Genomic DNA, 24426 nt, shown 5'->3' on the forward strand with positions numbered 1-24426 from the left:
CCCCTCCACTTTTGGGCATTGCCTAACATACCTCATAAAAATCATAGAATAGTTTGGGTTGGAAGGGACCTTTAGAGGTCACCTAGTCCAGCCCCGCTGTAATGAGCAGGGACATCTTCCATTAGATCAGGTTGCTCAGAGCCCTGTCCAACCTGGCTTTGAATGTTTCCATGAATGGGGCTCCTACCACCTCTCTGGGCAACCTGTTACAGTGTTTCACCACCCTCATCATAGAAAATTTCTACATCTAGTTTGAATCTACCACCTTTTAGTTTAAAACCATTGCCCCTTTTTCTGTCACAACAGGCCCTACTAAAAAGTTTGTCCCCATCTTTCTTATAAGCCCCCTTTAAGTACTGGAAGGCCGCTATAAGGTCTCCCTGGAGCCTTCTCTTCTCCAGGCTGAACAACCCCAACTGTCTCAGCCTGTCCTCATAGGAGAGGTGCTCCATCCCTCTGATCATTTTTATATAGAAAAGAAGAAAGCATCCTCTTTCCTGACAGCAGTGACTTTATTCACAGTTGACATTTATCCAGGGTTTAGACATCACACCCATCTGTCGCCTTCTGCAGCCACCCTTCGCTTTCTTTTGGAAACATGAAACCTTTCACTTGTACTGCCCTTTCTGACTTGCAGATGGAGCTTTGACTGCAGCCGAACTTAGGAAAGTCTCTGTTACCCATTAACTTATTCTTTCCATAGCTATATTGCAGTTCAGCCACCAAAGTCTGATCCAACTACAGTATCAGAAACTGAAGAACCAAGAGGGCAAATTGAAAACACCATACAGGCAGCTCTGCTACATAAATATGTATGTGTGTGTCTGTGTGCGCACGTGAGAGACTGCACGCATGCATGCACACACACTTCAATTGCTACATTATACTTTTTTCATAACTTCAGTCTGAGACAAATGAAATTGCCCCCCAAAAAATAATGAAAACCAAATTGATCTCCTAAGTGGATCAATAGAAGCTTAACCGAAATAGATAGGGGACTTTATCAGACCTGATGTAGTAAAACACTAATAAGATCACTTCCAATTCACACATATAGGACTAAATCTTCAGCACAAATTGATCTCATTGCCAAGGATGAATGGGAACCTTTAGTAATGGATTAGGGCTGTAAAGCATTCTTTTTCTATACAAATGGTAGATTTTCCTCGTAGCCTTACTGATTGTGTGTTTTTAATGCTGACTTTCTTCTGCACAAAACAGTAGATTTCTCTCTGAAGTGCTTATTTGTTTCAGAAAACAAACTATCGTTTCATCATCTGCACCATTTTGCCCTGAATGGTACTTGAGAGAAAGAATATGGGAGTAAAAACTACTTATGGCCATGAATGCAGAAGCATTCCTCTCAGAGCCCTTGTTGCTACCACTTCCTGCAGTGACCACGTGATGGGTTTGGATGAAGTGGAGCAGCCTCAGGAGAAGGGACGGAGAGAGTCCCCAGCAGCGCTGCAGAAGAGGGAAGATCTGAACTGAAGGCTTCCTTTGCTGGTGCTGACCACTGGATATTTGTCACCTTCTCCTTTGAATTTTTGGCTTTGAGTTTGCCTGCAAGAAAGAAAAAACCTACTTTTTCCCTAACTCCTTGACTATGAAATCTGCAAAAGGCAGGTCACTGCTTGTGCCCCAGTGAAAGGCACCAATACACCTTTTGGAGAGGGGCTGAAGCACCCCCTTCTCTCCATTCTCCCCAGCTAGCAAGATGCTTTCCTCCCTCATCACATAATCCTGGCTGCTTACCCAGGCATATGTACTGCTAGTTGGATGGATAATCTCATTGGGTTTATCACTGCTACTTCAAAGAGCAGGATTTACCTCATCTATCTTCAGCTGCCCTGAAGTCCGATGTGTAGGTTATGTTTGTCTGTAGCCTAAGGCTGTTCTCCGTGGTCAATGGGGAAAAGCAGACTCCTCCAGAGGGAGCAATGAGAAAACCCATCGTACTCAAATGGCTGTGAGCTGAGATGTGTCAAAGGATATCGGTATGAAAGGCAGCAAAGTCCAACAGTACTGGAGAGAAAGAAAGTACAGCTCCACTAAAAGAGGAAGGCAGACAGATAGAAATTCATCCCGCATACACCAGAATAGCTCACATCACCTCCTGGAAAGACCAGTTTCTCTCCAGTGACTACAGAGACCTTCAACGTTTGCACTGACTAAATGCTTAGTTTTCCGATGGTTACAGGCAAGTGAAACAAATACAGCTTTGAAGATCCAGCATCCACAGCTGCAAAGTCAGCTCTTAATCTGATCCTATTTTTTTCTGGAAGGCTGTTCATGCATCTGGAATGTAACTTGTTTGCTGCAGGTTGATCCATTTAAAGGAGAAAAAATCGAGGTGGAAGAATAAGCACTCCCCTTCCCATTTTTAGTTATATACATGTAAATAAATGTACTCAAAAAGGAGATAACCTTTTTGCAGCTTTACCTTTCTCTGACTCCTAAAATATAAAGAGAGAAAATAAAAGGAATTGCCAAGAGAAATCTTCTTGTGCTATAGGACATGAAAAAAAAAGACACAATAAAGTATGTATATGAAAAAACAAACCTGAGTTTTAACTATGTAAAGTTTTGGTAATGTTAAGAGGTAGTCTCTGTACCTGCCATTTCTGACCCATTGCGTGTAGGATACAGAGCTTTGTTGTAACCCAGTCTGAAGCTAGCGTACTCTCTGTGAAGTGATACCAGTCATTTTGATACAGAGACATTCAGTAAGGAGTTTGGTATGCTCTGGGATCAGAGGATCCAGAAGACTTTCAGCACTGCAGAGGGAAGATGACTGAATATTTATATCCTGAGGTATCACATTTAGAACAATTTACAGGAAACATAGGGATGAAATTATAACACAGCATAACAGGCCTTTCCTAATGTTTTTTTATAAAGCGATATTTAATGGGCTCATTTATATTTTTTTATTGCAGAACCAGCTATACATCATTAAGGAAATGGAATTCATAGATAAATACATTTATAAAAGTATTCTACCAAGGTGATAATCTCTTCGTAAGGAAACCCTGAAGCAGTGTACAAGAATGAACACTGTCTACCAAGGAAGGCAGAATGATACTGAAGATTTCTGACAGTAAGACAACTGGAAACCAAATGCAGGACTCTCAGCGTTACCAATTACTACAAATAAACTTAATGAAAACCAGACAGAACTGAAGAAAGATAGTATTTCCTGACCAGAACTTCTGAACATGAATTGTTGTCTGAAAGAAACATGTCGAATATGGCATATTATAATAGATGGGAAAAGCAACTGAAGTGGAGTTACAATCAATTTTTGAAATAACAGAAACATAAATAAAAGAGCAGCAGTGTCATGATACCCACCAGACCTGTATTTTGTTAATGAGGAGTAAAGGATTTCTGCAAAATAGGCTGTTAATGTAAAATCCATAACTGTGCCTAGACTTCAGATAGCTGTCTCTGGAATGATAGCTCCTGGTCTGCTCCTAGCATTGCCAAGAATACAAGAATATAAACTGTATCCAGGCCACAGACAATAAAAACAAAGCTTTTTTTTTTTTTTTAATGAACAAAATCTTTTAGTAATCGACTTGAATTGCAGGCTTTGCAGGCAAAAATTTGGAAGCACTTTTGGAAGCCAATGAGCAATACATGCACTGTTCAGAGGGAAAAAAAATGAATTTACTGCTCCAAATAGAGCCTACAACTTTTAAATTAAGGCTCTGGAAATTCCTCTTAAGTCTGAAAATCAAGCTCAAAATATATCAGATTAGGTGCTCCAAAAAACAGACAACCAAAACCTGTTGCTGTAAAAGACAGCAACAATATATTTTTTTATTACTTCAAAGGCATAATTGCAACTGAAGCACTTTGTGCATGCCCTTTCCATTATCATTTGAACTGAAATGTTTGGAATAGGTACCCTAGCAGAACAGGAACAATATTATGTGCCTGTCTTAACCAATCACAATTGTTTTATGGATATAATTCCTTGATTGTAGACTAAAGAATTCAAAACAGTATTTCCCAAATACACTTGAATATCAGATGACTCTCAGGGACCCACAATTTGTTAATTGATACAATATTAGCAGAAAAAGGAGATGCAACTGTAAAAACAATCATTAAAAAATTCATTGTCCATGTATTAGTAACAAACCACATCAATAAATTAATTTGTATTAGAAGCATGTGTGCTGAGGGCAGGATGGGGAGCCACAAATGTTACCAGACTAAATTTCATGGTGGAGAAAGGCAGGACAGAAGCATCTTCAAAAAAGCAGTGCTTCAGGGAGTTTTCCCCTGCCAGGGAAGGCAGTGCACTTGTAAAAGTGAAGAGAGAGGTGATTTGTGTGCCTCTTCAGAAGCACCTGCAGAGGAATAGGGTGGGTGCATGACTGGGAACAACCTATCTTGGGCCGTGTGTCACCTTTGTCATCTGAACTCAGCGGGATTTGCGTGAGTACCTGCTGAAGGCTCACATCCACCCGGTCCACCTGTGAGGGCGTTGTTTCTTTCTTCACCTCTTGCCTGAACATTTTATAAGATGAAGCGACCAACTCTGGTCACAGCTGTGGGCAGATGGACCTGCTGCAGATGGGCATTTTGTGAGATTTGGCTCAGCCATTTCAGAGTCTGAAGAGGAACATTTGGGTGGGAATGTTTCAGTGGAAACTCATTAATACTCGGTTATTTCTTTAAAGCACTTTGCATATGGCACAGCTATCTGTTAGGTGTCTCTCCCTTAACAAGGGCCAAAATAGCATCTGTTACTCAACTCGTTAAAAAGCATTGCTGCCTCTCATAAAACTTGGAAATATGTGGTTTGTCCTAAAGATTAGTTCTGACCTGGAAGAAAATTAAAGTAAAAGAAACCAGAATGGGGAAAAAAAAAATATCCACAACCCAAACCCCCAAACTACCCTTCTTTAAACTACACAGTAACAGTACAAACAAGAATGGCTAACTTTCTTCCTAGATAGGTTCAAAAAGGAGAGAACGCACATTTTTCGGGTCCGTCCATGTTCCCAACAGCTATTAAACGTTCTAGTCCAGATGCAGTCGCTGGCTCAGGGACTCCTTTCCCCCCACCCCAGTCGCTGGAAAGTAAGTCAGGGAAGGTTTGTCTGTCCATCTTTCTAATACTTTTTTGTTCTCAGAAGAAAAGCCAATGGCAGGGACAAGACACTGCATGGACCTTTGCTCTTAGCCAATTCGGCAACTTTTATATTCATAGACCTGTATCAACCTTTTACATTATTAATAAGAAAAAATAAAATAATAAAAAAAAAGGTTAGATTGCAGAGAATACAAAGAAACTCCTGGGTCTCGATTTCCTGCTTGTTTTGGTCCCATCTGGTGGCTGGTGGCTCTTGGGACACACACATAGAGCCAGACCAGGCCTCGTAGTGGAATTCACCTGAACTCAGACAAATTTGTTGCCTGAACATAAATAGGGGGAAAATACAGAAGGCAAACCAGAGAACTTGAAAGGCTTATATGAATGTTCATTCTGTATTTGTACAAAAAAATACCACAAGAACTTTGACCTCTTTTCAGCTTAGTCCTAGTCAATATAACTTGTCCCAGCCATTTCTTACCTGCCCTCAGGTTTCATCCATCAGCCATCAGTTTTCTCTGGCAAGGGGAGATAGATCTGTCTCTCTGGCATCCTCCTTTAGGAGGACTTTAAGCCTGTAGTTGTCTCTTCAAGTCACCATGATTTGAAATTCACGTGGACAAAACTCTGCCCATTCTTTCTTACAGGCAATGACTCTGTCAGTGTATTGCCCTGATCCTCAATTTAGTCTGTCTCCCTACTGTTAACTTTCTTCTTTTCTCCAGCCTCCTAAAATAAGACAGCTTTTGCAACTGCCCTGAGGAAATGACGCTTTTTTTTTTTTTTTTTTGAGATGTGCTTGCCTCTCCAGGGAGTTGAATTAATTATCCCCCACAGAGACAGGAGCACAGAAATACACACAACACTGGCAGTACTGATATGTTCAGTTTTGGGGCCTATTTCTTCTATAGAGCCTATTGTAGCTCAGTATAACAGACTTTACGGTTTGCAAGCTTCCAGTAGCTTACATTTGTCACAGACACTGGTTTCTGGGTGGGCTCTCAAAAGCCACCTGTTTTTCCCCAGACTTTTCTCTCATTAAATTCAACAGTCCCCCTGGGTACGGTGAGAGCAGGAACCAAGTGTTGTAGCTCACGGGCTGCCTCTCCCCGGTGGCTGATGGCTTCTCCAGGCTCACTGCTTCTGCTCTGCAGCTCCTGCCTCCCATTTCCTCCACCCGGACAGGAAAAAAACACTCCAGCCAAATTTCTCCACGGTGTCAGCACCTGAAAGGCTGACACTGGAGGTGCTCGGAAGAAGAGACGTGAATATCTGAGTGACATCCCAAAATTGAGGCAGCATAACTCTGCCACTGCAGCACTTGTTCCTTCCCTGTGGCCGGTGGCCAACAGCTCAGCATTACTACGCAGAGCATTGCTCTTACGTGCTGCTTCCACCTGTAATGCTTTATTTCCTCTCTCTCACACACTCGTACACACACACCTATCCACTTTTATTAGAGTGAAAAGGTTTTATATAAGTCTGGAGGATTGGGTTTTATTTTTAAAATGTTTGCAGTAGTGCTTCTGAAGCATCCTTATCATCTGGCAAAAAAGGGAATTTAATGCAAAACCATATTTCAGTCACTCTCCCACCACTGCTGCTTCCCCTACAGAAATTGTTTTATTGAATCTGATTTTTTTGAAATGAATTTGGTATTCATGAAAGAGCTCAGATTGATAGCTTGGAAAGCGATGGCCAGATTTCCGTGCAGAACCCAGGTAGCAAAACTGGTTTCAGAACTGCTGCAATGACTGCTTGAAGAAGCTCAGCTTTTAAAGGGGTTCAGCTGGGGTTTTGGTTCTAATCCACAGAGAAATATTTCACCCCTGTGCATAACGTCATGCAAGGCAGCATTCCCACTGACACCCAGACTTCTTCCCAGGCTCATTTTAAAGACTTGTCACCTGGATTGGGCTCTTTCAGATAGCAGGCTCTGCATTCAGTGCCTTTGGAAGGCAGTGTAATGACAGACAGCAACCAATAACATGGTCAAACAGTGATTCAAACAACTGATCCAATATCAAAAAGCTGATTTATTACCTGACAGATTCAATCTTCTCTTTCATCAGTTTAGTCAGAAAGGAAGGAAATGGTTGTACTTTAAGAGCAATGTTGAAAAATACGGTACAGATGAAATACGAAATAGAAAACTTTTTCTTTCTTAGAGTATCAGAAAAGACTACCCAAAACCTTATATTAGTGGTTACATCCTCCAAAGGACTTCAAGGTTTGCAGCAGCATTTGTATCTATCCAAGAGCTATGTTCACATGACCCGATATGCACAGCCACTTTCATATGAGTAAACACAGGTGCAGATTTGCATCAATCAAAAAAAATTAATGTGTTATGTTTTTCCAGTAGCTCCCTTTTATTACCTTTTCCATCTCTATCTAGCTTTGTTCCAAGTTCAAAATAACAAGCCTTCACTTCCTGCACAGTTGTTTGGCAAACCAGGGGCTGGTATGATACCTTACCAATAAGTATATTCCCATTAACTATGCATAAGGAAAAGAGGGTGCATCTTATTTTGTTTCACTTATATTGCAGAAAAACAGATTCTGAAGTACTGTAGATTTATTACAGAGAGCTGAAAAAACCTCCTAATTATTATTCACTGCTTTATAGATCATTGTTAAAAGTGTTAATTTCAATTATCTAAATGTTTTTCTGGCTTGTATGTCATTTGCAATAAAACTACTAGGGCCAGATTTACTGGTGTACACCATTTGCTGTGTGCAATTCCAACCTCAGGTTTATGACTGCTTTGTGTTACTGGAGTGGTGCACTGAGCTTTCTAATGATTCTGGCTTATTGCCTTTTCCTCACACATTCTATATCAGTGTATTATTCCACGGTGGATGGTTATATGCTTTCTGCAATTTACTTTAGAAATAGTATTAAAAATGAAGTTGACATGCATTAAATAATACTTTATTGATTTTCTTAAACTTGCAACACAGGAATGCACCTCTGCATCACCAGCCCTAAACCATACATACATACATATATACGTATATACAGAAAACCACATGTATAATATAATAGAAAGCCAGATGAAAGCCATACAAGTTGAACATAAAAACAGCTCAAATGACATCTTGAAAAATTGTGAGAAAAAACCCCCCACATCGTACTGCACCAGTCTGTGTTTTGTATGCAGGCACATTCATAGCATGAATGAAATACAATTTCTCTGTGAGCACAGCTTCCAAATGAGCCACATTGTTGTGGCTACACAAACCGTTCACCAACAAGCCCTGGAAGGGGAGATGGCCACATGCTGCTCCCCCTCACTCCCTCTGCCCAGAGAAGTTGTTGGGTTTCAGACTGTATTTCAAGCACAGAATTTTGGTGCAGACATCCATCGTCAAGAGCCAAACACCCACAAATCAAACCTGAATCTGTAGGACTAGATTGTTTCCAATACCTGATTAGACAGGTTTTTTCTAAAGCAGGAATAAGGGGAGTGTTTGGGTGATCACCTAACCTTTTGACTAACATATAATGATTTCATTTCTAGAAGCAGCAACTCTAAGTAAGTGCAGAGATGAGGTATTTTATTACTCACATGTGTCTGCTTTAGATAAAGGCTTTACATATCCATTTTGGAAAGGATTTTGAAAATAACTTTTGTTTAAAATATGGGTAAAGGAATAAAAATGGGTCAAGGTGTATTCAATACAAGAGATAATTATTAGCATGAGCTACAGCCTGAAGCACTGTAGAATACACATGCCGCTAGATAAATATGACACTGGTGCAGCGCTGTATGCTATCTTCTAAGCTAGCGTGCTTTTCATCATCCAGATGCCTTTGTATGATCTAAAGTAGGGCTGCATGAGACTTGCAGTCAAATGCAGTCCTGTCAGAAAGGTATGATCAATCATCTCTGCCAAGCTGACAGTACAGGATCTGATTTATCCTGCCTCTGACTCATATATTTATTATAAAATCAAAGGTAGCTAGGGTTTAGCATCAGTACAAAGTGCTGGAGTTTTGTTCAATAGTGAGCTGTTGCATGTGGAACAAACATCAAATCTCCTGGCATTTAATGATTCATTTAAAATATATCTGGCACATGAATTAGCAAACAGAGCTGTGAAATACTAACAGCAGCCAAAAGTAATTTATGAATATTGAATTGCACTGTGCAGTATGTCAAGTAAAAATACATCACGAACTCCCTTAAAAGCTTCTTTGCCTGTCCCAGCTTTCTGGTAATCAGAACACCTGAGAGAGCTGCACTGAATGTAATGCTCCAAATTAAAAAAGAAAAGAAGAATAAGAGAAAGAAAGAAAAAAGAAAACAGCCCAGGAAAACTGAAATGTCCCCCTAGAAATGGATAACAGATATTTTTTAATGAAGTTGTTGCTAATTGAAAATATGCAAGTAATTAAGTATACATGGCTAATCATAACATTCACTGCTGTGCACACAGTCTTTCAGTTTGTCCAAATCTGTCAATATCCCCACAGAGTTTTCATAACCTCTAGCAGGGTTTGTCATGTGTCCAAATTTGCTGACGCAAGTTGGCCATGTCAGGACCTCTAATGGGGTGTTGGAGTGCAAGTGCAAGGATTCTATTAAAACACTGCAGTACATCTGAGATACCCTAGAGGAGCTAAGTATTTGATGTGATAATCTTTAAGATCCTCTGGTTGCAATCTGCAAACAAAACTATATGAGCCTGTAAGGGAGGAGCTGCTTGCAAAGGCTTTAGTTTCTTATGTGACCATAACTCATGATCATGTTACTTTTAAAAAGTACTGTTACAGCCTAGAAAACTGCTTTTCTATGACATGACAGTTTTCAGATGAGGAAAAATATGAGGCTTAAAAAAATCGAAAGTGGATGGGTAAGAATAACACCCAGCTTAAAATTAAATACAGATGTCTCAAAAAGCTGGCTTGCAGAGGAGACACTGAAAGGAAATGCTTTCAGTGAAAAGTTATTTGTAACCTTCAGTTAGAGTGAATGTAGGAGAAAGCACTGGGGAAATGGTAAGACTCATCATCTGCCTAGGAGTTCATATTTATACCTCTAAGATTTTCCTCATTTTCTCCCAGAAATTTTGCCAGGTGCAGAATGCACACATATGCACTGTCTAAAACACCTCAGGCCTTGCACACACTGTGTCCTGGGCTGTGTCACAAGTCCTTTGGAAAACCCCCATCCACTTTAAGCCAGAGATCCTGCCTTGAGGCTTTTAAACAGCTTGATATGTAGGTACCATGAAAGCTCAAGTTCTCATGAAGACTTGCTCATTCATCTGTACAAGTCTGTCTTCTATGCTATGCATATTCATTGATTAGTATCCTTAGAAATCAGCTGGATGTCATAATTAAGACAAGCCAGCATTGCTAGCAGCAAATTATACATGTACTTTAGATCAAATTACGCTGTAATGACTGAGTGGCAAAGAAATATTGGCAGCTAAAACTGCATCAAATGGCTTTCTTGAGGCAGAGCCAACAGTAAGGGGTAAAATTAGAAAACTGTCCCATAACTTTTAAACTTCTCATAGCAAACGATTTTATAAAACAGAGTAAGTACAAGTGGTGATTGCAAAAGCTAGCTACTTCATAAAACCCAGGACAGAGGGGTTGAACAGAGCAAACTCTGGGCTCAGCAAGGTGCCTGTCTTCAGCTACGGTCACTTGTTTGCACCCAGAGCAATAACTCTAGGTGGTGAGGTGCACCCCAAAGGAAGGGATGGTATTTCCCTTTCAAAGGAGATCTAGCTGAATTCCTGGGAGCAGAAAAAGGCCTACAGAAAAGCTTAGCAGGGGGAAAGCTTTGTAGCTTATGTTGTGAGGACAGAATGAGCTACAGAAGCGTAAAGTGGACTGTAGCCACAGTGCTTTTATAACCATGTTGGATCATCATCAATATGATATTTAGAAAATAACAAAGCTTTTTTTAGATCACAACACAGTACACATTCCTGTTACAGGGAGTGTAAAGAGGATCCAAACTCTCTCTTGATAAAGTCAAGCCTTTGTTGAAAAAGGTGTTTTATCTATTTGGGCCTTTGCACTTCAAGGAAAAAATTATTTCAAAAGTTCCTTTGAATAAAAAGGAAACAAGAAAGCAAATGTAAACAGAATTGGTGTGTCAATTGTACACATGCTCCCCACCAGTTCCTTGGCAAAAAGACAATAACAGAAATCAAATTAAACGTGGACTAACATGCAAGAAAAATACATAGACTTCTGAAGGCAAGCAGGAAATTCAACATCAGTTTGCCAAGTCTCAACAAGTCACCAGTAGGTGTTTAAGGCAAGGAGACTTTCCTGAGTTACTCCAGACTCATCACCACAGAGAACTGGATAGAAGAGTGCAAGGGGGGGATGTCAAAACTGCAATCTTCTGCAGACAAAAGCTCTTATCTGGGCACAGGGATATTTCAACCCTGCCATCTCCCCCTTGGTAGCACAGCCTTCCCTGGGGACTGATCCTGCTGGGGGCGGGGGGAGGGGGGGGGGGGCGGAGACCCAGGCTGAGAGGGAGTCCACAGCACCTTAGGTGGTCTACAAGCTGGCATGGGCACAAGCACACTTTCTTAGGATGGTTGTATTCACTACTGTTATGATGCCTGCACAAAAAACACCTTTACAGACTACATATAAAGAGTGTAAGCCATTTGAAAAGTCTGAAGGTCCAGTGATGTTCCTGAACTGACTTTTGTTACTGGCCTTGTCTGTGCCAGCAGCCATATGGACACTACAGTCGCTGCAGAAAAGACTCCAGTCTTAGGAAGCAGCCCTTCAGGGGTTATCACACATTGTCCTGCACATCCCCCTGACCACTTCTTCCCAAGTTCAAACTGCTGGACTTTGTCATTCGCATCCTTCCCAGACATAAATACATCTTTTGCACTGGATTTCAATGTCCTCCCTGGTACAGGCTCTGCTATACAAGCCATCTGTACTTTGGTGGTCATGAAATGAAATATCTACTTCCTCCTGAAGAAAGATCAACACCCATTTTTCTAAGACCTATATTGATTAAAATCTGTCTGGATATTGATATATGTCTAATGCTTGAACCAAAAATTCTGGATGTACTGAATGTTATAGAAAGCCCTTTTCATCTCATGGCATCAACACAATTAGCTACCTATCTTGTGGATATAGGTAACTTCTATCTTTTCCTGCAAAATAATCTTTGAAAAGTGTTCTTAAATTGAAGGCTGATCATCCTCTGAAAATCAAAAAGCAGGAACACACACAATCATCCAAAGACTTATATTTATATATACATAGTCAAAGGCAGATGAAAAGCAAAGCTTTTTGCTTTTAATTCAAATTGGAAAATCTGGAAAATGTAGTGTGTTCTAGTCAAAAGAAACCTCTATTGCAATTTGAATTGAAAGTACATAATTCTTACAGGGTAATTGTGGTCCTCAACATCAATCAGTTTAGAACATAAGAGCTTTTAGTAATTTTATTATACTGGCTACAGTAACTTAGTGTTTATTTCACTCCCACTCAGCTATCTAACACATTAAGCATGCCTAAACTAGTCATCCTGTCTCCTCCTTCAAGAAAAATAGAGCTATGAGCAATTCCAGAGATCAGCTCATCTCACCTACCTTAAATACCTGTCTTAGCATGGAATGCATCACATCCTGGGGCAGTTTAGTTTTCTCAGGCTTGTCCTTCTCTAAGCCAGCTTGTCATCAATCAGATGCATATTTATATCAAATCAGTTTAAATGCTTTTGCTACTGTACACTAGCATTAAAAGAAAACTTTTGAAATGCACAAGTGAGAGTAAAAATAAGCAACAGTTTCTGTATGAAGTGAAAAATGCACTAAAAATTAAAAAATATTGCATAAAAGTTAAGACAGTTGCCTCATTTTGAGTAGCTTTTCCAAAAGTACTTAAAAGTTTTCTCATAAAAATATAACGAACACGTCTATACAAATATATACATACATACACACTGTCCTACAAGATATTAGATGTTCAACTGCTGAAGCAGCAGCTCTGAGCTACCTACCTCTCTCCACTGTGGAGAGGTCCCAGAGCCAGCTCCTAAAACACCATGATTGATGGCGCAGTATTTTAAGGCAGACCAAAATCAATGCAGGTTAACTTAAAACCACACAGTGAACTGCTGCAGCCTGGGAGCTGATTGACAAGGTAAGGAGCTGGGGACAGGCATCGTGCTAAAGCATCTTTGCTCCTCAGCCACAGCCAGAGGCCACAGTGACCCTAGGAAAGTGCTGGCTGTTGGCAGCGTGTCAGCACTACTGCTTCACAAACCCCGTGCCATCGTGACAAAAAGCACCACTAAAACTTTGCAGCTGCCAGTCACATCAAAGACCTCAGTGTATTTTGTCTTGTACCAAAATTGTCCACGTACAAAGACACAAAAAGGGCACAATACCTATGAAAAGATCTATATAGGATGGATCTGGAAGTATTTCACACGACATACACAATTCAGATTTTATCAGATCACAGGAACCTCATTTAAAAAATTAGATTCTTTCTCATCTGCTTTGGTTCCTGTGTATAAAGATTATCTGGAGTAGCAGAAATGAATCATGAAAACTCCAGGTGCAGACAAGGAATGTACTGCTGATGCAATGTAGGGAAGGAAGAGAGGACCCTCTGGCTCCCATCTGATAGCCCCTCGAAAGCCACGGCAGAGCCCTGGGCTGCGAGGGACTGACAGGGACAGACCTGCAGCACGTGGCACCAGAGAAGAGGTCAGCCATGCTGTGCCCATGCAGAGCTGGGAGCAGGCTTCAGAAATGAAAACATGCCCCGCCCCCCCCCCCAATAAAATTATGCCTTAGGCCACACAGCAGTACAGGCCAGGAGTTGCAAAGATAGGTCAGCATCTTTGGAGGTTTCAGGTGTTGAACTGTTTCTCTAAGAGCTAAACCTCATCAGTATTTGCTACTCACATAAAATGTTCATTTCTGTTGCCTTTGGTGACACTTCTGCCTATACCACAGAACAGCAACAAATTCAAAGAAGAAAAACAGCAGCACCCAATTAAACAAAAACAAAGAAATGTTTTGACAGAGGTCAGTTGATAAAAAGGTGCAAAGGGTAATAAAAAAAAATAATTAAGGGTGACTAAAGTTCTCCACAGAAGTAGTCTCATTGGCCTAACCATCTCAGGCCTTAATAAGAAAAAAAATGTGTAAAGCTTATCCTTTATTCTAGAAGAATTTCCTTCATGACTCTGGAGAGAATACTTTTTAAAGTCTTTAAAAATTACTTGGTGCTTTAAAAAAGTTTTTTAACCTGTTTTTCCTCCATTTGTGAGGATATACTTCACTTCCAGGTGTAATGAAAGTCCTTAATACGTGGAAAACCAATTACAATATTTTGTATTGTGATTATACGTGTTAAAAGAAACTAAACCTGAAATTAGAATCCCTGTGCGTTTTCCAAAAAATAGTTTTTTATTTTACAGGCAATTATTTTTTTCTTCCCAAAATATACAGCTTCACAATCAGTGAGTCATAGGATTGCTCTTGAGACAAATTAACCCCTTGCATGAAATAAACCTAGTAAAATGTGGTCATTGAATCAGGCTTCAGAAACGTTTCTAAACTTTAAAGTCCACGACGGGAAAATAAAGCAACATTCAGTTATATTTACAGAGCCCATTTATTTCTACAAGTTAACACTGCCTACATTTAAACTTTCAAGTAACGCGGCACAATAGGAGTGAACAATATGTGGAATGAAACAGTTGGTGCTGAAAACCCAGCATTCACACTATCAATGTTCAGGAGGTTTTTGCTTTGGACTAGCTCTGGCAGGATCCCACGTGCTCAGCATCCATCCACAGAGGAGTGTGCTAGATGTGCCCCTGGAGGGAGTCAGGCAGTTTATTTTTATCAGAGAGAAATGCAGTTTGTGTACTCTGAAGATGTTCCACAATGACACAGGCCAAACCCTGGTGAACTGGGATGGCAGGAGGTGACCTCAAAAGCAGAATTCTGACCCAAAGGTGAATACTAATTAAACACATGCACTGTCAACATCAAAATCTCTCTCAAAATGTTTGCCTAAAAAAGTTTCAAATAACACTTTAAGTTACTGTAAACAGAAAACATTTAAAATATTGTTTGCAAAGTGTTTTCTGTGTCTTAAATTACTGCTCTTCTCATAATCAGTTACTCCCATTTCCCTACTTCTATGAAATTCTACCATAGAAATACAAGAAAGAAAAACATGTATAAATTTAAGACATTTTACTGTACACCCTTAAAATGGTAGATATTCTGGATATATACAACACATACACAATACACAGTCTCCCTTTACTGTAGTGGTCTGGCTACTAGTTGTGCTTTTCTCCCAATTTAGGAAGTTTAATGTTGCTTAGTTCCATAAAAGTTTTCATGAAACATATGACTTCCTGATAGCAAACAGCTCAAAAAGTAGTGCATTCAATATTTAAGCATTATATTCTTAACAGAGCGATAGCAAACCTTAACCTTAAGGTTGAGTAGTCTTCAACTAACAATATAAAACTCAATTTCTAAGCATTAAAAAATTTATTTATCTACAACTATCTTGAAAAAGAGGGCAAAACTTCAGCTCATATTTGAGCCAAATCTCAGCTCAAACATCATTCTGAAAATGAATTTTGTTTGATTTTATCAGTTTTGATGGCCTTTCTCTGTTTTTGCCAAGATAAAACCCGAAAGAAGACATTAGCAGAGCACCTGTTCCTTGATGTTTCAAATCCCAGTTAGCTGGAGTGTGCTTGAATGAAAAGCCCACAGATTAGGCACATATCCTACTCGAATCAACAAATCTGTTGTAGCTTGCCTTATACCTTATTCATAAATAGGTGTTGCATTTATTGCCATGCCTATACAGTATTCCCACCAGTGACTATTATTCATTTCTGTCCACTGACAATGATATAAAACTTTAAAATCAGGTTTGCCTGACTGGTAACTGCAGGTCCATATGCTTCCAGATAGAAAATTCAAACAGCAGCGGAGGTCACATTCAAATATTTTGACTTATTTGAAGGTGATTGCTCAGTTGCTGTATTTCCTATACATATGTACATGAAGAAACAGTGGTAAAAACAGTAACCATATCCAGACTTTAACACGTATGAAATTACTGCCTCCAGGCTAAAATCTCCCTGCCCACTGGAAGAAATATTAATTCTCAGAAGATGCTCCCATTGGTTATAGTATAACAATTCTGGAATGAAAAAACATTGTGCTTGCCACCACAAAGCTGTGGAATCTGCTGTGCTTCTGCCTTGGTGTGCTGGTGCTCCCAGCAAGCCAAAAGAAGTCAAATCAGGCTGCCAAATGGAATGATGGGAAGAACATTAGTAAGTGAATCTCAGCAGAGCTTTCTCTGGTAAGAGTTGGGCTCTTCAGGGACAGCAAGCAGGATACATTCTTCACAGTACACCTGGTTATTACTTACACGTTGCTTAAACCTATTTTCAGTGACAACACAACAAAAATCCTAGTGTAATGAACCTATGGTTTGTTAAAATATGACACTGTAACAAAAGAAATAGTGAAGAGATGAGTTCCCTCATCGCACAAGTTCTTGCTTTCTGCATATAAACTAACCACAGTAAAAAAATCATAAAATCAACATCATAAAATACAGTTCTGGTAACTGACTCGCTCGGTATCCATCTCAGTTCCTCCAGTTTGCAGAACATTAGGTAGGGGGAGAAATCTCCCTCCCCTCTTCCTCAGGTTGAAATGAAACACCAAGCCAAAAGCTGTACATGAAGATCATGGTTTCTGGTCTTCCTCTGACGGGACGACTTCCAAGAGGATTTGCAACGTTACAGTTACCCTGTCTGGAAAGATAAAAAGCATACACATGGGAAGTTTTGGTTGGGATGGAGAAGGCAGAAGCAGTCAGGAGAATTATCTTAGCTGCCATACAGCCTACTTGCACATACAGTTCACAGCAGTCATATATACCAGGTGCACATATAATTTAAATGTCTGATTCAATTTTGTTTTTCTTTTTAACTATGTTTTCTCTGCCTCTGATCCAAGGCTATGATATACAATTATAATGGAAAGGTATGGAGGTATAAACTTGTTCAATAAAAGTCTGAATGCATTTAAAGGCTATCTTAAAGCATGACTGCACTGCACAACTGCTTAGTTTTAACAAAGTTGCAATGTTGAAATAAGTCTGAAAGAGTTCAAACAGCTGTGTCAAGATTTGCCTAGGCAAAAAAAGAAAAAAAAAATTAAAATAAAGGAAACAAAGATTACAAAGCTTCACAGGTCTAAGAATGTTGCACATCCAAAGCAACTTCATGCTGTCTTTTTGTCACACTGGACATTTGTTTCCTTCTGGTGTTTTTGGTGGTTTTCTGTTTAAGGTACTGATTCATAAATGGCATGGTTAATTTACACATAGAATAGTAAAAGAGCATTCTCTTACCACTCCTTTCACTTGTTACTTTTCTTTAGTAACCCATTTTAAACAAGCAGGAGTTGTTGTAAAGAGAAAGTTCTGATTTTCCTTGTCTAGCATGTCATGTCTGCATTTACATGAGTGTAAAAGCAAGGAGGGTAAAACAGCACAACAGAAGATATGAACTGATACTACTTTCCTGCTCTCCTAAGGCAGACTCTACCATCTTTTGCTCTTCTCTCTGGAAGTCACCAGTTCAGTGCAAAGCCAGGTTGCCCTTAGACTGTAAACTGATGGGGTCAAAGAGGCTGAGAATCAACAGGGACTGCAATTTGCTCTCGTCTCCCTCCCCTACCCACAGCAGGGACTTCAGAGCTGGGTTGAGCATGGCCAGGGTGAAGGGCAGGAGGAAAGCCAGCAGCAGGAAGCCAGCAGGGCTTTGCCCCTGCCATCCCACTCCTTCCAGAATTGAAACTGAGCAAAGGAAGAAGAAAAACAGACTTTCTGTCAAGCTGAGCTATGGTGTAACAGCTCTTGGAAAAGGATATGGTAGCAGAGGGAAAGCCTGAGCATCTCGAGAGCTGGCTGTGATTTTAAGATCCTGTTCGACAAACCAGACAGAGCCACCTGCAGCAAGACCTTGCCCTCACTGTGGCAGGAGGCAGCTGCCACTCTTCTGTCTCCATGCAGTAGTTTTGCCCTGTGCTGGGATGAAGCCATGGAGGAGCAATCAGACAAGTTGGGGGGGCTGGGGTACTTGCTTGGTTGCAATATAGTCAGGATAAGACAGTGTAAGGAGTATTTCCCCAAAAAAATGTTCTGTCTCCAGTCAGTATCTTTATATTTTTTGCTTTGAGCAGTACCTGCAGTTACAGGATGGGTTTCACATTTGTAACAAGACAACTTAACGTACCATGACAGTAAAGACGTGTCCCCCAACTTGAAACCAAACCCTAATTTTCCCTTTCAAGAGGAAAATTCACTGTAAATAGGTCCCAGGGGACAACCTTTATAAAAAAGTCAGATCGGGCATCTACCTAAGCACCACATAAAGCTTGGATGAGGAAAGAAAGCAGTAATTTACTCCATATGTATGAGACTGGATATGAAACCTGCGACAGCAAAATGTGCAGATGATTTCCTGCAGATCCCAATATCACAAACTTGACAAAGAGAAGCAAACTGAGCATATAACACTATGCCCTGAGTGAGGAAGTGTCATCCTCTGCTGTTTGTAAATAACCCTGAAAAAGACATTTTGTTATATATGCAGATCTCTTTTCCAGTATGGGCTCAGGCTATGAAGAAAGCAGGATTCAACTTTTAAGCTCCGTGTAATTCAATCCACTGTAAAGACATAGATGTTTTAAATAAGAGTCTAAGGTTGGGTTTTCAACTGAGGAAGTCCAAACAGAAGCGTTCTCATGCTGGTGCCACATCCTTTTACACACCGATCTGCTTTGTAGGATTTGCTAGGCTTGACTTTTTTCATTTTCACATTAGTTCTACAAACAGCCAGAAAGCTGAGGTCAAATGAAGCCTGTACTAGCTGAAAATGATTTGTCCCAGCACATCTGGTGTTACAGCAAAATTTCTTTGGAAGAGGAGAGAACAAAATGTTATTCTCACTGCAAAATACCACCCAGACTCTATTAACCCCACAAAGTGTGAAGTTACGTTTTGTTCAATACGGTAATTTGGTAAGGAGAATGGGCAATATAAATGCCATTAAGGACAGTTCAGACATACAGAACAAAGACGTTCTGCCTTGGAAAGGATTTCTTGGGTAACCCATTCTAGGACTTTGCTACTGTAACCAGCCTGAAACCCCTTTCGTAAATGTACTCATCTTTAGGCTGGATCTTTTATCCCACTACTCATCCTGATTGTTCAACATCCTTCTCTGATCCTTACCTATTCTGAATATCCAGTCTAACCTTATGTGGGTCTGGTCTGTACCCATGTGTTTTCGCATCAGTGCTGTCCTTTACTTCAATAGCACGTGTTCCATGTAGGGTTTATGAGCAGCAGTCATCTCTCATCTCCAAAGCATGTCTGGGTAGCTAAACAAGTCAAGTTCCCCAACAAGATGACTTTGGAAATGGGTCAAGAGAGCCCCACACCACCCTGGTCATGCGCTGAGCTGCACAGATGAAGCAGCCTGGGACTAATCTTGTTAGCACAATGTTCAGACTAACAGGCTTTGACTCCCCATGTGGTACTACATGAGATGTTATGTTGAAGTCTAAGTAGATTGGATCTATCATAACCTCTTTTGTCTAGAAAAATCAGTTTTCTTTTCAAAGGAAGTTACTCAGTTAATCTGGCAAAAATTCACCTCTTAAATGACAATCCCATTTTTTCATGCTGTCCTTTACCTCATCTAGAATTACTTTTTCATGCCTATGTACACCTAATGCATATTGTTTCAGGGTTAGAATATCAAGCTTGCAGCTGCCCAGTGACTTTTCTTTTGTATATCTCACAGAGGTACCTTAAGTGAATTTATCCTCATTCAATGCCTTTGAAAAATGCTCTCAGGCTATACAGCAGAACTCCCTTAACACTCACAAAATAATGCCAGTTTAAAGACTCCACACAGAAGGTTTATTGCTTCTTCTGAGGGAGAAACGTAATCTTTCTATTTAACAAGTAAATCTCTACTCTGCTCCACCCCAAAACTGTCAGCATCAGTTTTCTGTCATTACTGTTGTTATTTTGGGAATAATAATTGCAAAGAAAACAAGCTGTTTCATCCACTGACTGGCAACTGCTGCTTTCCCCTCTGAGACAGTACACTGCGTCCATCCGTAGGTATTACTCAGGCACCAGGCCTTCTTTCTAGGAGGAAAATTTTGTGTTATCTGAAAAGCTAAAAGATTCACCTTCATTGTCACAGCTGGCAGAAAAAGCTTCACATCTACCCAGTCTACCTTAAAGAGAATATTTTTTTCTCTCACCCAAGTAATGTAGTTCAACACTGGCATCCTGTGGCCAGAGTGTCAAGTAACTGTATTCCAAAACCTCTGAGACTTCACAGAAAATGCCAAAAATCTCCTGGGTTTGATAAGGGAAAATTTCCTAGCTCCTAAATGTCAAGGCTGAGAAATTATAAACAGACACAAAAACCAACTATTTAATAGAATGTCCTTTTGCATACAACTGTTTTCATTTGTACTGGAGCTTTCTACCCATTCCCAGGACATTGCAAGTAATTTATAACTTTATGGATATAAAATTAAGGCGACCAGAGTGTACTGGCCTTAAATGAACACCTTTTTCTGTACTTTCTACCCTATTGTCTATGGACTTTCCAGCATGAATTGAGAGGGAAATTCATAGATCCTACAACATATAGGATATACCTATATAACCTATATTTATAGAGGCAAAATACATATAAAATGTTATAGTATAACAACATACATATAAAAAGCCCATTCTTTTATTGTGAGCAGCTCATTTTAAATCATCCCTTAAGACCGAAGCACAGAAGCCGGTATGTATCTGTGATTCAGCACCTATACAAATAAACTATTTATGGGTTGAGTTTTTCTTTTGCAGCAGAAGAGATTTTCTTTCAGTTTTTTTTTAATAAATTATCTGTCATTCCTCAAATATTTTGCCTATTTTCTTGGTTCATGTTTTGAAAATTACCTCCATTTTGGAAACCTATCATGATGAGTAACAAAAAAAAAGAATGGGTAGCTGTAATAAATGATACTGACTTCCTTCTAATTGAAATGCTCCAAATAACCCTTCTCCAACACATCAGAACTTCCACAAATGATATAAAAAACTTTCAGAAATGGTATAAAAATGATTCTGAGTGTATTTCAGGTGTGAAATACTACAGCCGAGTCACACAGAAGTCGTTTTTCATGAAGCACAGGAACAATTTCCACAGAGGTGTGTCAGGCACAGTATATTTTGCTATAATTTTGTCGGGAGCCACCGCTAAGGACAATATTCCCATACCAAGCCTGCCTGAGCCTGTCCCATTCCAAATACTCCTCAGTGGTCCACAGACACATGGTCTCAGCAGGGAGCACCAAGCCCACCCTGCCATCACAACTGTGATGTTTATCTTTTCAAACTGATTCTCCTAGGAGTGTAATTGTTAGTGGCCTCTATTAGTGTAGGCCAACGGCCAGGAGAGGGAGGTGGGTGATTTAAAAGGAATCAGATATCTGTAGGGGAGGGAGGGAGGGAGGGAGGGAAGGAGGGGAGAAGGGGACAGGAGGAGAAGCATCCACTCATTTAAAGTCAATCATTAGCTGAAGAGCAGGCTTGATGTAAACGTATCTCATTAGTTAGCAGACATTGATTGTAACCGGCAGAACAATGCTATAGCATGCACCGAAAAGGAACTTGCATTGTCATCCCCAGCTCAGAGCGGCTGAGAGGATCGATTGGAAGGATTTCACAACTGGGGAGCCCTGAGAAATTCCCAGAGTCAGCACAAAGGAGAGGAGTCCCACTGGGACTTACCTAGGAGCTTTCTGAACCACTTTGGCTTCTTGTCCCATACAATAAAGAGGTAGTAGGCAGGAACTCCAGTCAGGGTTATTGCAAATCCAATCCCTGTATTCACTGGGTCAGAGTAAAGTGACAGTGCAACCATGAAGAGGCAGGTGAAGGAAAACAATGCTGGAATAAAGAGAGGCACCTGAAACATAACCACACAAAAAAACATTACTTTACATTGAGCTTGTTATTGAATGACTATGGCATTTAATGTTCCATGAAGCACAAATTGGATAAAACCCAGCAGTACGGTGTAGTTCTGGAGAAATATGGTTATCTAGAACCTGCACACAAAATGTCAGTGACTGTAGAAGCCAGGCTATGCAGAGTGCTATGCAGTGAGTACCACAGAATTCTTTTAATTACACACTAAAACAGTACAGTGTTTTACGTCTCTTAAAACGTAAGGGCTGTAAATAAGTTACACTACCTTTCTCTAATCCCCCAGTAGATAAGTAAGCAGCACTAACAGTAAAGATTTCCTCTTTGATAATTACCTATTAGGAAACATTTTAAAACACAACCAGGAGCTCAAGTCACCTTTTAAAACTATTAAGAACATATTGATTTTCTTCCTAAGGTAAAAATCAAAATCTAGCAGGAAGAGAGCAAATTAAACACCAATTTGACTAGTGATAAAGATATTTGAAAGCATTATGCAACTGATAGCTATGGAAAAAGCACTTTCTGACTGTATGACTGATAACGTTATCAGTGGCACTGTTGAAAGTACAAAAAATAACAATTTCAAATTAATTCTCTCAATTTTAAAGAACACCACTACAATCCCTATGTTAGCACCTCTCTGAAGGAAACGCCTACAGGCACGGCTTGCAAGATGTTTGGTGTAACGGAGAATTGAAGAATTCCTTGGAGATTATTCTCTTCCTTTCATGCCTTGAAGCATTACTGTTCCTCTTTTGTGCACTGTCAAAGCATTTTTTTTAAATCAAAGCAAAATAGGTTGTGCTGTTGACCTTCTTATTTACAGATATACCTACAAGAATGCAACAGCGCACATTCTTAGTTCTTCACAGAATAGGCTTCTTGGAAATATATAAATAGGGATAGATTCCTCCATTTTTTTCATGATGGACGTTATCTTTCCAGATACACAATGGAACAACTTACTTTGTAAGATGTTACTTAAAATAAGCAAGAAGAATGGCAAAACCAAGGCCAAAACAGCTACTGTTCAATGGGCCAGACTATTAGCATTTTCTTTCTGGGTTCAAAATAACTGTGTCTGCAAATCCATTGCAAGCCCCAAATATCATAATAATAGCACGAACAACTTATCTGCACATCAAATTAGCATATTTGATATTGGATAGGCAATGAAATAAATGTTTAATATTAATGCTTACGCTTGACATGAATTCTGGTGGCAAAATTATTCAGACCTTTATCAAAGGGGACATTAAATAGAGGACTGGCTGAAAAGCAGGTTGGCACATGTAACCCCAATATTTGCAGTCTGAACCCTCTGTGACTACACAGGACTAGAGGTATTTTCACACAGCTTGCATCACAGTGCCTCAACGCGACAGACAGGCAAAACTGAGCAAACACCTTCACTTTGGCACAGAACCTTCAGTCACTGTCCCCCAAGCACCAGAGAAGAGGCAAGAATTATCTTTCAGAAGGGAACACAGCTGGCATAGCTCTGGGGAGCTTGCAGAAAAACACTTGGACACCCTTCAGTGCAAAAGACTGTTTTCTATTAACTCTGTTTTTCTTGAAAAAGAGGTTAGCTTTCTACATCAGAAAATGTTTCTTTACTGTCTGACTACACGATAGATAGGAGGGAGAAGGATTCATGTAAAACAGTAGAGAGCGGAGGTTACCTTGAAAGGACGAGGCATATCAGGACGTTTATATCTGAGATAAATCAACCCAGCAACTACTAGTCCAATAAAAAGCCACCTGGCAAAACTGAGGAAATTCAGGAGGCTGTAGAGATCCCCGTTGAATAACATTATCATTGTGAGAGGATGCTGCAAAAGAAATTCGGAGCATAAGAGGGATTTAGTGGATTGATCTCTATTATTGTACAGCAGTGATGTCAAATTTTTCCACAGGGACAAGCAGCAGAGCCTTTTGCAGAGACACCTGAGGGCCACAGACTTTGGGCCTGCCTTTGTCATGCAATCAGGTGTGTGATCAATACCTATCTGTCCCCTGAGATCATGTTTGATCAATATATATCTGTCCCAGGTGGCCACACGTGATCAATACATATCTGTCCTGTATGACCCAGACAAATACACAGGCACCACCAAAATGCTTGAGCATCCTGGGCACCGTTCTCTCAGGACCTGACAAATATACTAGCCCACTGCAGTTTTACTTGCTCATCACTGATGCAAATGATAAATCAAAATAA

General features: G+C 40.1%; 1 protein-coding gene across 1 annotated transcript in view; it reads right to left on the bottom strand.

Moving 5' to 3' along the window:
- Window positions 1-14734: 14734 nt before the first annotated feature.
- Window positions 14735-24426, bottom strand: part of SLC7A11 (solute carrier family 7 member 11) — a 60504-nt gene continuing 50812 nt past the window's right edge. Inside the window, exons 10-12 of the mRNA XM_074821501.1 lie at window positions 23888-24037; window positions 22005-22182; window positions 14735-16938 (exon numbers count right to left, since the gene is read on the bottom strand). Coding sequence (XP_074677602.1) covers window positions 16871-16938; window positions 22005-22182; window positions 23888-24037 — 396 coding nt within the window. The 3' untranslated portion in view covers window positions 14735-16870. The remainder of the gene's footprint in view (window positions 16939-22004; window positions 22183-23887; window positions 24038-24426) is intronic.

This window comes from Strix aluco, chromosome 4 (genome assembly GCF_031877795.1).
Source record: "Strix aluco isolate bStrAlu1 chromosome 4, bStrAlu1.hap1, whole genome shotgun sequence".
Taxonomy (NCBI): domain Eukaryota; kingdom Metazoa; phylum Chordata; class Aves; order Strigiformes; family Strigidae; genus Strix; species Strix aluco.